This window comes from Lissotriton vulgaris, chromosome 12, assembly GCF_964263255.1.
Source record: "Lissotriton vulgaris chromosome 12, aLisVul1.2, whole genome shotgun sequence".
NCBI classification, from domain to species: domain Eukaryota; kingdom Metazoa; phylum Chordata; class Amphibia; order Caudata; family Salamandridae; genus Lissotriton; species Lissotriton vulgaris.
In genome coordinates this window covers 506,455,237-506,474,017 of record NC_141700.1, presented here as the reverse complement: position 1 = coordinate 506,474,017, position 18,781 = coordinate 506,455,237, and the positions used below count along the sequence as shown (strand labels likewise).

General features: G+C 44.1%; 1 protein-coding gene across 1 annotated transcript in view; it reads left to right on the top strand.

The window, feature by feature from the left end:
* ENKD1 (enkurin domain containing 1) overlaps positions 1–17,039 on the top strand; it is a 126,403-nt gene extending 109,364 nt beyond the window's left edge. The window contains exons 7-8 of the mRNA XM_086946481.1: positions 2,240–2,376; positions 15,274–17,039. Coding sequence (XP_086802607.1) covers positions 2,240–2,376; positions 15,274–15,434 — 298 coding nt within the window. The 3' untranslated portion in view covers positions 15,435–17,039. The remainder of the gene's footprint in view (positions 1–2,239; positions 2,377–15,273) is intronic.
* The last annotated feature ends 1,742 nt before the right edge of the window (positions 17,040–18,781 follow it).

The following is an 18,781-nucleotide window of genomic DNA, read 5'->3' as shown; positions in this document are numbered from 1 at the left end:
TTACAACAGTTCCTCTTCAGGAGGTACCAGAGAGCCCAGTTAACGCCCACTGCTCAAGAAAAGAGGCTCCGATGATAGAAGAGGAGGCATACTCAGCTGGTACAGATTGGTCTCATTAAGCCTTATGGCAGTGCATAAGATTATTCTCTTGTATTTTTATCCTCTAATAATGCCAGCGGGACAACCCCAGGGCACAGGTCGCAGTAGTGACCTGTTGTTCCCATCTTATTCTTCTGAGAGAGCTGACTATGTAGCAATGCAAACTACTATCAGTTAAGGCAACTCCCCCACATATTGACATTGAGACTGTGCTGCCTTTCTATTACGGACACTGTCTCCTAGTAGATAGTGAGAGAAAGCTAGGCTGCCAACCGCAGTAATCTTCAGTAACAGTCTGTGCACTGGAACTCATAGCATTCCACAGTTTGCCTGGAAAGGTGGCCATATTTATTAATGTAGACCTCTGCCCCTTGCCACAAAGCATCATGGACACTGACGGGTAACCTTACCGCAGTGCACTGGAGGCTGACGGACATGGAGTTGAAGAGGTTGCCCCTCCTTTTGGTGGCTGCACTCCTTAATTAAGTGCTCTTGTTCACAGAGGGTGAATACTACAGCACTATAACTTGGTTCGTATTCACTATGAGTATGGTACGTAACTAACCTACTATATTATAATTGTCCAGGTGACCATCACTGTTGCAGTGAGTACATTCCATTACATGGGTTATTACTATCACATACCTCACCCGTGTTGGACCAGTCACCCTTACTACTTGCCCAATGTAGGTAAACTTTTGCGTTTTACTGGCATATTCCAAAATTCTGTTTCAAGCCTTTTAACTTTTCTAACTTATTTTTTGTTATCCCTTCCAGATGTCCCAATGGTCCTTTTGTCTTGAGCCCCCCCACTTCCTGTACCAGGTTGACATCAACATAAAAACAAAAAACAAGAATTTGATATTGGCTTAATAGTTTTATTGGTGTTTGATAAGAAAAATACAAACAATTTGTACTTCCTGCTCACTTGTCTTGTGGCACTTTGGATAGTGGTGTTCTTGTTCACTGGGACACATAGCAAGCATATATTGACTGTGACAATAACAGCTGATGTTGTTCAATTCAAGCTGTTTGGGACACATCATGGTCGGGATATGAAGTTTCTTTTGGCATTGATTGTGTACAGTCAAGTGGACTGATTAATGAAAGTGAATTGAATGATACCATTGGGAACCATTGTGATTAAGAACGTATTAATGTTCCAGGTTCCCATGGGTTTAAGGGCGGTTCTTGTACTATAGTGGTCTTAAAATAACAGCACATTCCTTCCTAAGGTGGTGACCCCTTTTAATCTGTGGAAGTGCTTAATGCTCTGTTCTATCCTCCATACCACAGCACCAAGGAAGAGCAAATACACTGGCTAGAGCCAAAATAAGCAGTCAGCTTTTACAATGACCACACTAAATATTTCAGGTCTGATGACCACCGTTTTGAAGGATACTCTGGCAACATCATGGGGCAAACGGCTCAGAAGAGGACCTTGTCCCACTGGATAATTTGGTTCATGAAAATGTGCTAGGCCTTCGTGAAGAAAGAGCCACCTCAGGGACTCCGCCCCCTATTCCACCAGGCAAAATCTTCTACCTAAGCTTTGGCCTGGGGTGTTCCAGTTTTACTTCTTTCATATCTTTCTCTTGAAAGGACCAGCATTAAAGAACTCACTCACCTTAAACACGAGGCTTACAAATACTTTTTTAAGCTTCAGGAAAAATGTAATGACTTACTTGTTTGGTTAGGCAGATTTACAAGATCAACATCAACCCTTTCGGTGAAACTTTATAAATGCTGTCATTCACTCACTTATCCCTCCAATGTAGGGACATAGCTTGGTATACTCTTTTGTAGTGATCATCATATTATATATGACAGATAATACTTTTTCTACCTGTAATTATAGTTCTCCATCGTGGGGCATCATCAGTATTATCCAGCTCATCCAATCTCCTCTACTTCTAAGAGGTGACCTTTTTTTCCAAACAGGTTTAATTAAAAATGAGGGTTGTGGCTGAGGTGCAGGGTAATGTGGGTGCTTGTCTTTGTTTTTGCGCCTCCATTATATCTCCACAAATTAATTTGGTTAATGTAAGTATAACCGTTCTACTTGCCACATGTTTGCACATGTTGAATTGCTTTGTCTAATAGTCTTCAGGTACTTCTGCTTTTATTTTCGTGTTTGCAGTTTGTTGGCACTGAAAAACAACTGGCGTAAAGAAGCTGAAGAACGACAGAAGAAAATACCTGACCCATCAATGCCCCCAGGGCACACAATGATGCCAGAGCAGGAACGACTTGAAACTCTGAACAATCTCAAACAGAGTAAGTAGAAGACTTGGTAGATTTTCAAAAATCTTAAGTTAGAAGAATCCCGGGTAAGTAGAGAAATATTGGGAGGTAAATTATTTGCCCTAGTTGTCATATTGTGAAGTAACTGATACCCATCTTGTGCCTTTGCAAGCGTTCGCAACTGACACCTAGTGTTACCTGACATTCATATGTTGGAATTTTTACAGTCTGCTTAAGCATTCATCCATCCGAAATCCTTCATTTTAATATTATATTTGGCAATAGTTACACCTGTTCTTTTTATTTCTCAGATACTGCAAACATGCTTTATTAAGAGCTATAATGACAATTATACAATATGAATGGTCTGTGCATTTTATTTAAAAAAAAGTAGTTTACTTCAAAGCAGCAATTGAGGTGTACTAGAACTACGTGCACACAAACACGGGCAATGCCAATGCACTTCAAACTTAACCAAACATTTCCCTGGCTAGTTTTTGATTGAAATCCCATTTAGTCGTCAAAAAAGTCTTCCTAGAGTATCCGTGTACTCTTCTACTTCAGCCCTTCCAGGACAAATATGAAGCCTTGTAACCAGTGGCAACTCCCTAGACTGTTCTTCTGATGGATACTTCTACCTGCTGATTCCTCATCTGCAGAACAATCCCAGGTGTCAGACTGGATCCAGAAAACCTGTGACACCAGCCAGCGTCTCTGAGGCCATATAGCGCCTGCCCTGGCGCATCAATATCAGTTCCCTTTTATTTGTGCTTTTGACGCAGATCTGAAGCTTTGCTATCTGAGGAGTTTCCTCACACAAAGGTTAAAATTCAAATTGCATTACCAATTCCCCTCCCTAGTAATCAAGGTTGAAGTCCTGCAGGGATCGTGAAGGACAGCTGTCCAGTACGGACCCCTAAGCTATTTGTCTTTGGGCCTGGGGTCAGACCATTACTTACTGGCTTGCTCTTCCTGCATCAGCTTACACCCTAAGGCCATAAAATAGCACACAACTATGCACTTCATGGCCAGAGAGAACTACTGTTGCCCCAATCATTCAAGACCTCGTTCTAGGTCAGGGGTCGTGAACAAAAAGCAAAGAAATTCAGAAAAACACTATAAAGTTAAGTCTCCCCGTTGCTCTCAAGTCTCCCACAGGACATTCGTCCTCTGAGCCAGAGTTAGTTGACTTTGACCCCCATGGCTCCTCCTCTGTGCAGTCCTGCTCCACCACTGGACTCTGCTTCAGAGCTACCATCAAACCTACCAGAACATTCGGTGCTGGTGCCTCCACCACCCGAGATTCAGGTGTCGGCAACATGTTTTCCGTTGTACCCGACTCCAGGTTCTGACCTGCTGGCGTTCCTCAACACCATGTATTCTATGTTCTCGAAGGCATTGTTGCCAACTGGTGCCCCTTTTGGCCCAGCATACCATACCGGCTTACTATGATCATAGTATTGCATCCAATGCCCTTCAGAATGATCCGGTGCTAGCACCACATTGTTTTGACCCTGCGCTCAGGTACAGGGCCCATCAGAAATTGATGCAGTGAATGGAGCTACTTCCTCCGCCTCTGACTTCAGGTGCGGTGCCACAGATGTCGAAGCTTGGCATCATTCCTCATCACAGACCCGGTTAGGATGCCAACGACTTTTGGAGGAGGATGAGTACTGAAACCATCTTTGCCATATTTTTAGGACAAACTCTGATCCTATTAATCTGATTCTACATGGAGACTCTAGAAATTATGCTTATGAGTTTCAAGGACTGGTCTCTGCCAGTGACCTAGATACCTCTCCAGATCTACCTATGTACTTCCCCACTGGTCCGCCAATACCTGAAGCGGTCTCTGTTCATAAGGTGATTCTGAAGGCTGCCTAAGTGTTAGACTTGCAATTGTCAACCACAAAAGACACAACCAACATTCTTACAGAGGTCCATTGATGCTCTACGTCTAGGTCAGAGCAGCTTCTTCCTTTTAATTAGGCCATTTTAGAGTCTGTCTTGACGGCATGGGAGAAACCTTCTGCTCAGGCAGTCAATCTGCTTGTAGGCCGCCGTTATCGCAGAGTTCCAGGTGACACAGCATTCCTTTTAGCCCACCCCTCACCTGAGAGGCCTGTTCTGGATGCCAATCTGAAGGTTCTCTTTCCACAGGACCCTCCAATAGAAAGTCAAAAAATCTTAAGGCAAAAAGGCTTTTTCTGCAGGAAGTATTGCCTTGAAATTCCTTAACTCTACCAGCCTTCTAGCTACATATAATCATGCCTTTGTGGGATATGGCGAAAATCATCTCGCCTCCTGTTAGGGATGACATGAGAAACCATTTCCAAGAGATCATTTTTTATGATCGAAATGTTACCCAACATATTATAAAATCTGGGCTTGACGCAGGAGATTCTGGGGCCCGTGCCTTGGGCATTCCCATTACCATTCTTAGACATGCTTTGGTCCACACATCCATCTTTTCTGCGGATGCCTAGACTAATCTTCTGGACCTACCTTTGGACGGTTTGCAGCTTTTTGGTGACTTGGCTGGTTCAGCTCTGGGGTATTTCATAACCCGCAAACCCCATTACGCGCTCCCTTGGCAGGCAGTTCCTGCCTCCATCCAAAGATTACAGTTGGTTTATTTTGCTTTGGGGTCTACTCGGGATGGTCTTTCTTTTGCCAAAGACAATACCAGCAGCAATAGCGTAATCCTCTGGTCAGGAGGTCAGATGTAGAAAGAGTAGGAAAGAGCCATGGATCCACATTGCAACCCTCCTCCTCATCCGCACCACAAGAAAAGCAGTCTTGTTTGCTTCCCCAAGTTCACCTGGAGCCTGTAGGAGGAAGGTTGTCTCATCTTACGACCTGGAAGGCCATTACTTCAGACCACTTGGTCCTTCAAATCAAAGAAATGGGTTACATCCTTCCCTTCCTTTAGGCTCTGCCCCCCTTGGCCCCATTCCCTACTTTCAGACCACCTAGATATACTGCAAGAGCAGGTGGCAGCTCTTCTCCTGATAGGAGCAGTGGAGTTAGTGACAGAGCAGGAAAGGGCCACGGATGTTAGCTGGTTACTTTCTGGTAACCAAAAAGGATGGCAGTCTCCGTCCTATCCTAGACCTCAGGGTTTTTAACTTTTTGCTCGGGAAGGTAATGTCCATAATGCTGACCCTTGCTCAAAGACTACTGGCATTGGAACTTGGAGACTGGATGGTTTCGCTCGACCTGCAGGATGTGAACTTTCATCTAACTATACTGCAGTCGCTCAGGAGGTTCTTGCGATTTCTGGTGGGTTCTATGCTCTACTAATTTGAAGTTGCTTTTTTTGGTTTACTTCAGCGCCTCAAGCCTTCACAAAGTAATAGCAGTAGGGCTGGGCATAGTTTGCGAAGTAGCGCTACGCGAAGTGCACTTCGCACTAGGTGAGCTACGCGTAGCAGTACGCGAACCGCCTAGTACCCTGCTCGCACTGTGCAAGATGCCATTTTCAATGATTGCACAGTGCGAACAAGCATCCAGCACTGTGCAAGATGCCGTTTTCATTATTGCACAGTGCCGAGCTGTAGTGTTCTGCCGCTCGAGTAGATTTTTACTCTAGCGGCAGCTTTCTCAACGCGGACAGGTAGTTTCTCATCACGAGCATACGCGACCACTCAAAGTGAGAAACCTGACCTCCCCGCGTGGAGGTTTATTTTCCACGCTCGCGATCGGCAACTTGATGTTGCTGATCGCGAACGAGGCAAAAGTCTCGCCGGGATATCATTTTGCTTGCTCACGTTCGCCAACTTGACGTTGAGGACCGTGAGCAAGCAAAAAATGACCACTGCACTACGCTACACATGTTCGCACTGTGCTACGTGCAGTTCGCGTAGTGCAAAGTAGCGCAAACTACGCTAGCGTATGGCTTTGCCCAGGGTTAAATAGCAGTAGTAGCGGCCCATTTCAGAAGGTCGGGCATACAAATTTTTTCATACCTGGGCAACTACCTGTTCATTGCCAGGTTGCTGGAGTTTGTCCTACGCCATCAGCAGTCAGCATCTTCTCAGCTTTTTGACCTTTCTCTGCTGTTCAACCTGGGATTTTTGATCAGCAAGCCCAAATCTCACCTGAGGCCCTCACGATAACTCCAGTTCATAGTAATGGAGACCACTTTTCTTTGTGCCTTTTCCACATCTCAGAGGATCAGCGCAATTCAGGAAGGGTTCCATCCTTCTGGCTGGGCGCACGAATACCACTCCTGAGTCCTCAGATTACTAGGTCTGCTAGCTTCCTGCATTCGCACACATGTCGGCATGAGGACCCTGCAGTGGTGCCTCCGCAGGCAGTGGCATCAATAAGAGGGAGATCTGTCCAGCTCTGTCATAATCTTCCCCAGCCCTCAGCAGAAGCGGTTTGGTGCAGGAAAAAAAGCACACCTGCAAGTGGGATGGTCATTACTCCCCCTCCAACCATGACTATGCCAACTATGAGAAGTCTGGAGGATCTGGAGATGTGACACCTTTTGTCCCTGGAGGAGCAGGCACTTCACATCAACCTGTTGGAATTGCAGGCAATTCAGCTGGCGCTCAAGGCTTTTCTCCCTTCCTTCCAAGGTCAGTCCATCCAGACTTTGACAGACAATACAACAGCGACTGTGGTACGTGAACAAGCAGGGTGGAGTAGGGTTTCACCTCTTGGTCTGGAGGCGCTGAGACTGGTCATGGGCTCACCACCAAGGGATCTGGATAACAGCCAATCACCTGAAGGGGTCTCTGAATGTCAGAGCTGACGTTATCTTGGCGATCACAGGTGGCGTCTCCTAACAGAGGTAGTCCAGAATATCTTCGTGCAGTGGGGCACCCATCAGGTGGGTTTATTTGTCCCATCAGAGAATGCTCCATGCCAGCAGTTCAGTGCCCTCCAGTATCCATTGAAGGCAGCACTGGGAGCTGCTTTTCAGTTGAGGTGAAGCTTTAAACTGTACTGCGAGTCCCCGCCCCTCATACCCTTGATTTCTCAAGTTCTCAGGAAGATTCACCAAGACTCGGCCCAAATTATTCGATAATAGGCCGAGAAGGGGGGTATATGGACATTCTGCACTTCTCCACATGTCCACGGATCCACCTGCCATTCAGACTCGGCCTTCTCTCCCAGTCCAGGGGAATTGTTCTGCAGTCCAATCTATAAGACCGCCACCTACATGCTTGGAGATTGCATGGGGACAGCAGAGTTCACTTCAGCTGCCACCGAAGGTGGTAGACTTTATCTTGTCAGCACATCGCACCTTTACCAAGTCTGCTTGCTTTAGCAGATGGAGCAACCTTGTTGCATGGTGTGTAGACAATAATGTGGACCTCTTGCAAGCCAAACCATCTCAGATTCTAAAATATTAGCTTTTCTTTGCTCAGAGGAGTTGGTGAGTTGTCACTACGAATGGGTAAGTGGCTGCTTTGTCTGCATCACTTTTTCTGGCAGACCAGCCGTTCCTTTAAGTTCCCTGTTGTTTTGCACTTTCTGAAAGGGTTGACAAACATGTGTCCTACAACCCCTTTTTGGGATCCCAGTGGGACTTGGTTCTCATCTTTTTGATGTGGCTCCTTTTGACACCTTTATAGTTATTCGCTGAGAATGTTAACTTTCAAAACTATGTTTTTGGTTGCTGTCACTTTTGCTAGACAGTAGAGTGAGATGGAAACCCTTAGTTGCGTCCTCCCATCACCATTTTCCATCCTGACAGGTTGGTGTTGCAAGCCAAGACTGCTTTCCTTTCGATACATTTTTCTTCCAACCTTGTAACCCCCTTCCCTCCCAAAGAGAAGGAGTGGTTGCATTGCTTGGATCCTTCTACTGCTTGGACCACACCAAGGGCGTTTAACTGGGTGATCAGTTCATTATTAAATATTGTGGTGCCCAAAAGGGTAAGGTGGTGCAGAAGAGGACTCTTTCAATACTGATCCTCCTCTGCATCAAGAACTATTAAGCCTTAGCCAAGAAAGACCCACCAGAAAGAATCAGGGCCCATTCTACCAGGGCTAAGTCTACTACTTCTGCCCTTGCTGGAGGTGCCAACTTGGGCATACCTGCACAGATCCGCCAAGCCCTATTGCACGGACTCGAAGGTGCGTAGGGATGGCCATTTTGCCAGATCTGTTTTCCTGGACAATTATACATCCGTCAACGCTCCTTCCGGTTAGGGTATTGCTGTGAAATCTGTTCTCCAGGTGAGGAATCTTCAGGTAGATGTATCCATTTGAACAAACAGTTACTTTCCTGCAGTACCAATCTTTCTGCTGGGTACTCTATCTACCTGCAGATTCCTCACCAACCTGCCTGCCTACCTGTTTGATTGGTGTATTAAATGAAAAGTTATTAAGATCCCAAACTATACTTTTTGATACTGCACTTTTAGATTGATGTCAATCTGTCCTTTCGCCTCGAAGGTTTGGAATGAATGGATGGAAAGTGCTTCGTTGCGCAGGGGCAGGTGCTATGTGGTCTCTGGGATGCTGCCTTACTTCACTTCAGGCATTAACTGAGACCAGCACTCACTACTTTCAACTTGAGAGCTTTTGAAGTTCTCCAGATCCAGACTGATGCCTGGGATTGTCTGCTGGTGAGAAATCTTCAGGCAGATAGAATATCCACCAGAAAGATCGTTACAGAATCTAAGTAGCTTTTTCTTCTGTAGTCTTGCGATTTTCCATACACATCCTTACCAAGGACCCATTTTTCAACCATGACAGCTGCTGTCTCCATCTGAGAATCTATCTGGGAAAAATGAGGAATTGACCTGCAATAGAACCTAGAATTACAGATTACCCCAGTAATTTATCATTTCTAGGGAGAACCCGCAGAATCTGAGGCAACTGTCACCTGAACAAGCAATCCCATTGATAACAGTAACCCTGTTGGTGGAAGGGGGTATAGTTACCAGGTCTCACAATTGGGACCTTATCATTAGGCTCAAAATGTACAATTCTTATTCTTTGCCACCTCTCAAAAACATCTGCCCTCTGAAACAGCTTTTTCTGTCTGTCAAAACTTTTGTTTTCCAAAACAAATTGTCCTTCTTATACATACAGAGGGTCTTTTGGTCAGCAGGCTTCATCCATTGGTCTGTTGAATTGTAATTCACATTTTGCTGCCACCAACTACAGCATACAAATAGGCTACATTGACTTTGAATGACTTCCAGAGCTGAGCCAGTTTGTACACATTTGAATAAGAATAGTTCCTTTCTCTTCAGTATCAAAGCTCTTTCAATGCATGTTTTTCTTTTTGTATCCAATCTTTAAAAATGGTTATCTGTTTAGTTTGCAACTCAGCGCTGAGTTAGATGGTGATTTCTTTCTGTCTCCTTTTTGAAGCAGTTGTAATAAAGTGTTTAAATGACATGGTGATGCTGTAGCTGCCTGCAACTTAGGTGCTTCGTTGGTTGAGGATTTCTTCTTGATGGCTTCATCATAAGCAATGGTAAAATGCATGGCAGAACTGAAAAAAATAAGTTACTTACCTGTAACTGTAGTTCTACAGTATCAATCAATACATCAGGGAAATTGTAAGTGCGCTACTCACCCGTGAGGGTCTCAAGGCTCTGAGAGGGGAGGGGGGGGGGGGTAAGCAGCTCCGTTCAGTCGAAGAGCCAGGTCTTGAGTGTCTACCTGAAGATGTTCAGGGAGGGGGCGCCTCTGATGTTGAGCAGGAGCCCATTCCAGGTCTTGGCTGCGATGTAGGAGAAGGTTCTTCCACCAGTTCTGGCTTTGTAGATGCACAGGATTTCAGAGAGGGCGAGGTCAGCGGATCGGAGGTTTCTCTTGGGTATGTGGAGGGAGATTCTCTCGTTGAGGTATTGGGGTCCAGTGTTGTCTGATGTATTTGTAGGTGTGGGTGTGTATCCTGAAAGTGACTTGTCTCCCCGGGAGCCAGTGGAGGCTTCATTGGTGTTGGGTGGTGTGTTTGTGTCAAGGAATGTCGAGGATGAGTTTGGCTGCAGTGTTCTGTATGGCCTGGAGCTTCGGATAAGAGACTTGTTGATCCCGGCGTAGAGGGTGTTTCCGTAGTCCAGTCTGCTGGTGATGAGCGCGTGGGTGAAGGCCTTTCTTGATTCGTGGGGGATCCACTTGAAGGTCTTTCAGAGGATTCAGAGGGTGTTGAAGCAGCTGGAGGCGAGGGCGTTGACCTGTCGGATCATGGAGAGGGAGAAGTCGAGTACGATGCTGTGGTTTCTGGCGTGGTTCGTGGGTGTGGGGGGCTGCCGAGGACAGTAGGCCACCAGGTGTTGTCCCATGCTGAGGGGGAGGGTCCGAGGATTTCTATCTTCTCTGAGTTGAGTTTCAGGCAGTTTCTGCTCATCCAAGATGTGACGTCCTTCATTCCTTCCTGGAAGTTGAGTTTAGTGGCGATTGGGTCCTTGGTGAGGGAGAGGATGAACTGGGTGTCGTTGGGGTTGGATACTATGCTGAGTCCGTGCTGTCTGACGATGGCCGCGAGGGGGGCCATGTAGATGTTGAAGGGCGTGGGGGCTGAGCGATGATCCTTGGGGTAGTCCGCAGTTGATTTCTGTGGGTTCCGAGAGGAAGGGTGGTAGTCTGATTCTTTGGGTTCTGCCGGTGAGGAACGAGCTGAAACAGTCATGGGCGGTTCCTTGTATGCCGGCGTTGTGTAGTCTGGCAGTGAGTGTGCGGTGGGAGACGGTGTTGATCGCTGCAGAGAGGTCGGGTAGGATCAGGGCTGCGGGGTGTCCTTGCTCGAGGAGCGTGGTTTCGGTGCTGTGGCTGCTGCCGAATCCAGATTGGGAGGGGTCCAGGATGGAGTTTTCTTCCATGAATTTGGTTAGTTGTGCATTGACGGTCTTCTCTTTGACTTTGGCCGCAAAGGGGAGGATGAAGATGGGTCGTAGTTCTTGAGGTCGGTGGGGTCTGCTGAGGGCTTCTCTAGCAGGGGTCCGATTTCTGCGCGTTTCCAGTTGTCGGGAAAGGTGCCGGTCTTGAAGATGTTTGGATGGTGTGTCATAATTCGGGAGCGATGGAAGTGGCGGCTCTGTGGACAATGTGCCGGGGGCAGGGGTCTGTGGGTGCTCCCGAGTGGATGCCTTTCATGGTCGAGGTGCTGTCCTCGTTGTTGGAATCTTTAATAGATTCACACACTTGAATCATTCCCCATCGTCGAGATGGTAGTCCTCGGTATATTTAGGAAAGTAATGTCACAATTGACATAGGAGTTAAAGCCCTAACTATTTAGTTACATATCTAAGTCCTTATTTAAAAAGGGACTAAACTTAGAAAACAACCAATCAGCTGAAACAACCCTGTAGAACCTTCCTGAAAAGAACTCTAGTTCCTCAGATTTTATTAAGCATAGCGCGTACAAATAGAAGTAACTTAGATGAGCCTTTCTAGGGAAGTTGGGTGTGTTGTATGTGAATTTATGAATGGTTCCAATACTGGAGAACTACAGTTACGAGAAAGGAACTTATTTTCTTAGTCCAGTATTGGAACTTTCATAGATTCACTTGCTCGAATCAGAGTAAAGAGCAGTAATTAGCACATTTCGCTATGTAATAAGAAAAAAATGTATGCATATGCAAATAGTCAGTAACTATTGTTTGCATATACATAATAGTAAAGAAATAAACTTCAAAAAGAAAATGTGAGTCAAAATGGATGGTGGGAAGCAAAGAAAGGCACGCCTTCATTGAAACAGATGCCTCAGCACCGCTTGTCCCACTGCAGAATCTCTTATGGCCTCAGAATCCAAGCTGTAATGCTTAGTAAATGTATGTGGCGTCTTCCAGGTTGCTGCTCTACAGATGTCTGATAGGGACACACCAGCAAACCGCGCCACAGACGTAGATACTGCTCTAGTAGAGTGAACATGGACCTTTGACAGCAGCGGCTGGCTAGACTATTGGTGGCAGAAGAGGATTGCACTAGAGATCCATCTAGAGATGCTTTGTTTCGTCAGTGGGAAACCTTTCCTAGGTGCGTTGTAAGCTACCAACAATTGATTGGATTTGCGGACGAATTTGGTTCTGTCCAGATAGAAGTTTAGGCAGTGTGTTATATCCAAGGAATGCAAAGCACATTCAGCTGCTGTCAGGGGATTTGGGAAATAAGATTTTAGCACAATCGGTTAGTTAAAATGAAAGTCCGAGGTGCAAAACTGTATGCCAAGGTTATTCTTGGCTCATTGAAGAATTGGGATGAGGGTAATGGAATTGTTCCACTGGAACAAGGGGGTTTTAAGCATGGGCAGTCAATGATAGATCATTGCTTCAGCGTGTGGGCCCGGGGGGATTTAGGCAAAGGAAACAACTAGGAGTTTATTCTGTTTTGTTGATTTTAGCTTGTTTGCTTGTTGATTTAGTAGATCGTAGTATACTCTAGGCTTAATTAAGACAGCAGGGAATCCCCAAATGGTTATTGGGAATCCAGCTGGAATTGCATTCTGAAAATTGGGCCCAAGTAGAGCTTGACTTGGAAGGGGCCCTTTCAAGGAGAATACCGTTAGGAAATGGATTAAGGCAGGGCTGCGTCCTGCCCCCCAAGTTCTCTCTGTTCTTAGCTAACCTTTGAGGGGGTACTGGCAGCAAACCAGTCGTTTTAGCTAAAAATAGGGGTTAGACATGTGTCAGGTCTATTCTATGCAGATGATTTGGCAATTCTGGATTTGACCCAAGTAGGCATACAGAGAAAGTCGAAGAGATTTATTAATTATTGTAAGGTTAATAAATTAAAGGTGAACTTAGAAAAAAGAAAAAATAATTCCCTTTGGAGGAAAACGGTATAAGTGGTTACGAGGTAATAGTAGGGTAGCGGTGGTATTATCCTATTAGAACCTAGGTATGAGGTTTACAAGGAAGCTAAACTAGGCCCTACATAAAGAATTGTTGGAGATGCGTTTTAAGAATACCGTTCGTGGCCCAATCTGGTCTCCCCTTTTGACAGCCTATAATGCAATGGTTCTTTATCAATGTCTTTACTGGGCCGAGGTATTGTAATTAAGTATGGAGGGGAGTTGGGAGTAGTGTGAGAACAAGTATTTGAAAAAAGTGCAATGGGCCCATGCAATAAGACTGGAAGGGGATTTGCAGACCTGGAATTTCTCAGCCTATAAAGCAACCCTACGATTTTGGTGACAACTTTGGTCCTCAGAGAGACAGAAGGTATCAGCTTTATGCACTTCTGAAATAGGAAAGAGGGAGCGATGGGCGGTGCAGATCCGAAATAAGTTAGTTGCCATTGCAGGAGGCCTTAAAAATCGAGGAATTTAAGATAACCGAGGCATCCCATCTTCCGAACGCTGAACTGAACTGGCCAGTAGAGGAGAGTCTAGATCTGCTGATATGGAGTATGTTGGGAATAGACCTTCTGCAAAGTATTCTTTAGAATCTTGGGAAAACAGGAGGCATTCCTGTACATATCAGCTCTTGCTGACAACCATCTACGTTTAGTTCTATTAAAATTCCCAGTAACTTTGAATGTCAGATATTTAAGGGCAGAAAAATTTGCAGTTAGTCTGAATGCTAAGCATAACTGCACATGTGGTTTGTGGTTCTAAAATGGTGATGTTCATCTGTTAATTGATTGTTCTCATTTTAATAGGATTCAACATCTGATTTTAAAACTGCTGTTTGATAAGATTTAATATAAATCATCGTAATAACACACTTGCACTTTTGTTGAACATGGATTTCGATGTTGCGTGTGCCCTGGCACCATTTTAAAAAATATGCTTGAATTAGTGATGCAAGAGGCTTGGCCAAAGAGTTTTAAGTTAGATATTTTAGAGCTGAGGCATTAAGGAAAAGGGATTTTATGTATCAAACATATGTGTCCTCGAGTTTGAGCCTGTATCAGAAGCATTGGGGGAGTAGAGATAGGTGGGGTTACATTTAATGTAAATGTAACCAGTTTTAAAATGTATGTTTTAAAGACAAGTGTCCGAACATTTATAAAGTTGAACTTAATAATGATTATCTAGCATGGATCAAATAACATACATAGTTTACAGATTATATATAGGCACACTGGAGGGGATTAAGAATATAATATCACAGTTTGTAGTTGTGCGACTTAAAGATGATATTTTTGTAGGCATTATTTCTTAGGTAATACTTATTGTTTGAAAAATGCGTTTGATGCAGGGCGGGTTGAATTAAATTAACGTTCCTATTGTTGAGTAAACTATAAATGTTGAAGCAATATTCCACATGCGAAAGAGCCATAGATGCTCAATAGAAACCTGATCAGATGTTGAGGGTGTATGTAGGAGTTGTCACAAAAGAAAGTTTGATAATATAATAGCAATCAACATTATCACCAGACTTAAGGTGTGAGGCCTTAAGTGTTTCTCGTGTTATCAGAGCAAAGCAGAAAGAACAAGGACTAAATATACTTTATACTGCAAATCAATGAAGTAAATTTGCCTGCATCTCCTGTAGGTTATTACTAGCCTCGGAAGCAAGGGCTGAGTGACTAATCTGTTATTTAATGTTAAAGTTATTTTAAATACCCTTTCCTGTTCAAATCCTGTCCCATGGTAGTTCACTGCATAATGTTCCCTGTCATTAATATTGGGAATATAAAGGACGACACTCAGTAGAAGATATATCTTGTATACCCTAAACACTATTTCTTCAAACAAGAGTCACCTGCTGACAAACAAGACACACCCTTTCTCCATTACTTGGAAAGAAGTGTTTTGTGTTTGTGCACCCCCCAAAAAAACATGCTATTTGTGGCTTGCAAAAAATGTAAACCATATGAAGTCATGTGCTGCAACCTAAATGATCCTCTATTTGTCAATAACTTATATAAACAGACTGGAACATGTTCAAACATTTTCCATGAACACAGTAAATTGTATCACATTACTCCCTTGAAAATACACTCACTCTGCAAAACCAATACTCTATGTAACTACTTTCTCTTTGTATCTGTCAATTCCCTTTTCCAGCTCAAGCACAGCTCCTGAAGCAGTTGGTCACACTGCCTATCCGAGCAGACACACTCAGCATTCAGAATCGGAGGACGGAACTGGATAAGAAGCTCTCAGAGATTGAAGAGGCCCTCAAAATATTCTCCAGACCTAAAGTCTTCATCCGAACAGACTCTTGATGTGTAATGGGACCAGCATGCTTCTCAGTGGAGATTTATGGTGGGCCAGCTATGTCCGGTTCGATGAGCACCAGCACTTGTTCCTGTTCACTGTACTGTTTAAGCCTGTTTCTACCAATTCGCCTTCATCACGACATGGCGTCCATTCCCTAAAAGCATCCTGATCTGATACCAAACTGTCTTGCCGTTGGATAATGTCAGTATGATCTCTGATGATGAATTATGCGATGCAGCTGAGTAGGTATGCCTTGCTTTCCTTTGTATAGTATCTTATTATACCAAAGTTATGGATGTAAGGTGTTATAACAACTGCTCAATGTGATATCCTGCAACACTTCTAAGTAGTAGTAGTGGTGGTAATTACTGAGCAATGTTGTGTCACCCTCCGAGGAGAGGGGGAAGGCTCCCCTGCAATGTGGTTTACTTCTACAGACATGGCCTGGAATGATGGTGACCTCTACACAAGGATTGAAGTGCTAATGTCACCCTTGTGATGTGGATGGTGTCAACTAATGCAAAGGCTGGACTGATTATAATCCTTTGGGATGAGGCTGTCGAACTGAATTAATATCAAAATGTAACAATCTGTGCCAGTCAGATTCCTGTGCAGCTTTCACTGTCCACCTTGTCAGTTTTTTCTGGAGGACGTGATAAAGGGCAGGTGGAGAGCAGGCAGTGCTGCTTTGCTTGCATGCTTTAAGCATGTTTGTGATTTCCTTGCACTTTGATGGAGTGGTCAAGCAGTCAAGGAGGTGGACAGATCTGCTAAATCATTGCTTTAGTATTTTGAGAGTGGTGGGCAAGACGTTATTTCACACCATGATGCCTCACCACATATTAAACTTCAGAATATTCTTGAAAGAATACGAAGAGTATATATTTTAAGTATTTATTTAATGGAGTCCATAGCACGGGCTAATTTTGTTATGTTAAATCTCAGAGGAGTTTTTCCCAAGTCTGAGGAAGTAGATATCTTTATTTCGCTACTGTTTACAGACTGTCACAGTTGCTGAGCAAGACCTCTAGAGTCTGTAGACTTTCTGTGTTAACTTCCAATGTGAAGTCACCATCTATGAAATTACCTCCTCATTGAAATCTGCTCACTTCTCAACCTGTTGTCCTTTCATGAAAAAATGGCAACAGTCATTTCTTTAGTAGCGTATAGAGTCTTAGTCCTGCAGAGAATGAGTCAAATGCTTTGAATATCACTTGATCTACTAACTCCAAACTGTTATCCCATTTAATATTTGCATTTGTTACTGGTTTCACTCGGTCAGTGACAAAAAAATTATTGTTTATTCACAAACCGGGGTATGCATAAATACAAGTTAAAATACAAAACAATAAGATACGCACAATAAATGAATCAGTTAAAGAATAGATGTGCCAACAAAAAATACTTATAAAAAGAGGTAAACTTAAATAAAGCATACTTTCTCTTATAGAAAACAGCAGATTTCAGGAAGGAGCCCACTCTGTGCCAAACCTCCTCACTGCTTAACAGTTGCAAATAACGAAAAGCCACCCTGCAGTGTGCCAGGTGGCATTTCTTTAATAACGGTATCAGAAATGGTTTCGTTAGGATTACATAACGTTTACAAAAAATAATGAAATGACGCAAGGTTTGCTCAGAAGAGCCCACACAGACAAGAACCCAGAGATGATAGGCTACTGAATTCCATGGGTAAGCTAAGCAGATGGTGGACAGTTCCTGCCCTAAGACAGAACAAAAGTGACTTTTCCCATCTTCCTATCGCCCATGTTAAAGAAGGCGCCAAACCATCTGTTTCTTTCAAGCTAAAGTAAATCTGCACTGTAGTTTTACTGCTTTTAGGGCTCTCCCTCCGAGTTCATCTTCTCATAAAAAGAAATGTCACTCTCTTTTTATCCTCTTTATTTATGAGAGTTGGCGAGTGAGTAGCTTTGGGCTACCAAAATCATTTAGGGATGAATCAATATAGGTAATCTGCGGGATAACTGCTCCCTTATTTTGCAGTAAACACATTTAATAATAGCTGTATTCAGAGTTGCCGCAGGGTTGGTCCAAACCGAAAGCCATAGCAAGATGGGGACCAGTTTGATAAGATCTTCCAGGTACGGCAAACTAATCTCCCAGTGACAAAGTGTGAGCTAGTTGGCGCTAGGTGCAACATTCACCTGCACAGGCTGGTTTACTCAACCTGTAGAACTGTAGAGGATGGCTGTTTGAATAACCCCAAACTCCTGTACCATAACTAGCTTTTGGAACACACCGAGTCTTATACATAAACAGGAGGGGAAACATGGCCTTGCGACCAGTAGGCCACAAAAGGTTGAAAAGTGCTCCTATCGCCCTACATTGTATTGTTTTGTTTTGCTTGGTAAATATGGGAACCCTGTGTACCCAAAGAAATAAACACAACTCCCAAATACGGGAAATTGTGCACGCAAGTTAAATATTTGTTCCCACTAACGAATGCGGTATCCCTGTACTTCTTAGGGCCCCACAACATGAGCTGAGATTTTTTTTAATTAGTTGATAAATCCAGATCTGCCATGAATTTGACAAAAGAGTCTACTAACTTTTGTAGGGCTTTGGGGGTGCAAGCCATTAAAACCGTGTCGTCCATATACAACACTACTGAAGTAGCTACACTGCTTATTGGTCGGTGACAGGTGTTGTGCACTGTAAGACTGAATAATCCTCTTGTTTACTCAGATCTGGCCACGCTGTGAATTTCACCTTTAGAAGTCTCAACTCCTAAGCAGAGAGAACAAGCTGTCATAACAGTAATGGGTCACTACTGATTTGGTTGAGGTTACAAACTGTCTCTGCTGTACATTACCTTCTCAGCCCTGCTCTTTCCACTTCCTTGCCTCTAAGAAGTGGCCCTTACCCTACAGGGATGATCTATCGTAAATGGGGAAAATAACCTATCCCCTCCAATCCACTAATGTCTCTTCAGACTCCTCCCACATGGAAAGCCCATAAAGGCTACATCATCTTGTAACACAACTTGTTATTTTGTGTCTGCTGTACAGATTGTGGGGGTCTTGGTTTGGCTGGACCCTGATTGCTAGCTCGTTAGTGTATCAAGAGATTGCAAAGGCCCTGGTAAGAATAGGAGAGAACTTTCTGGTCTTTCAGCAGAAAGTAAAGGTTCAAATGTCATGCTCTGCAATGGGTTCAGCTGTTCCTGCTCGAATATCAGAAACTACTGCTGGCTCTGGGAGAAATGTATGGTTCCATCGCCACCTCCACTACCAGTCCTTTGCCTCCTTTCACTCCTATGTGGCAAGTAAAATAAGGGTGCAGAACGTGCATTGGCTGGGCTAGGTTGACTAATATTCAGAAAGCAGATTGCTTA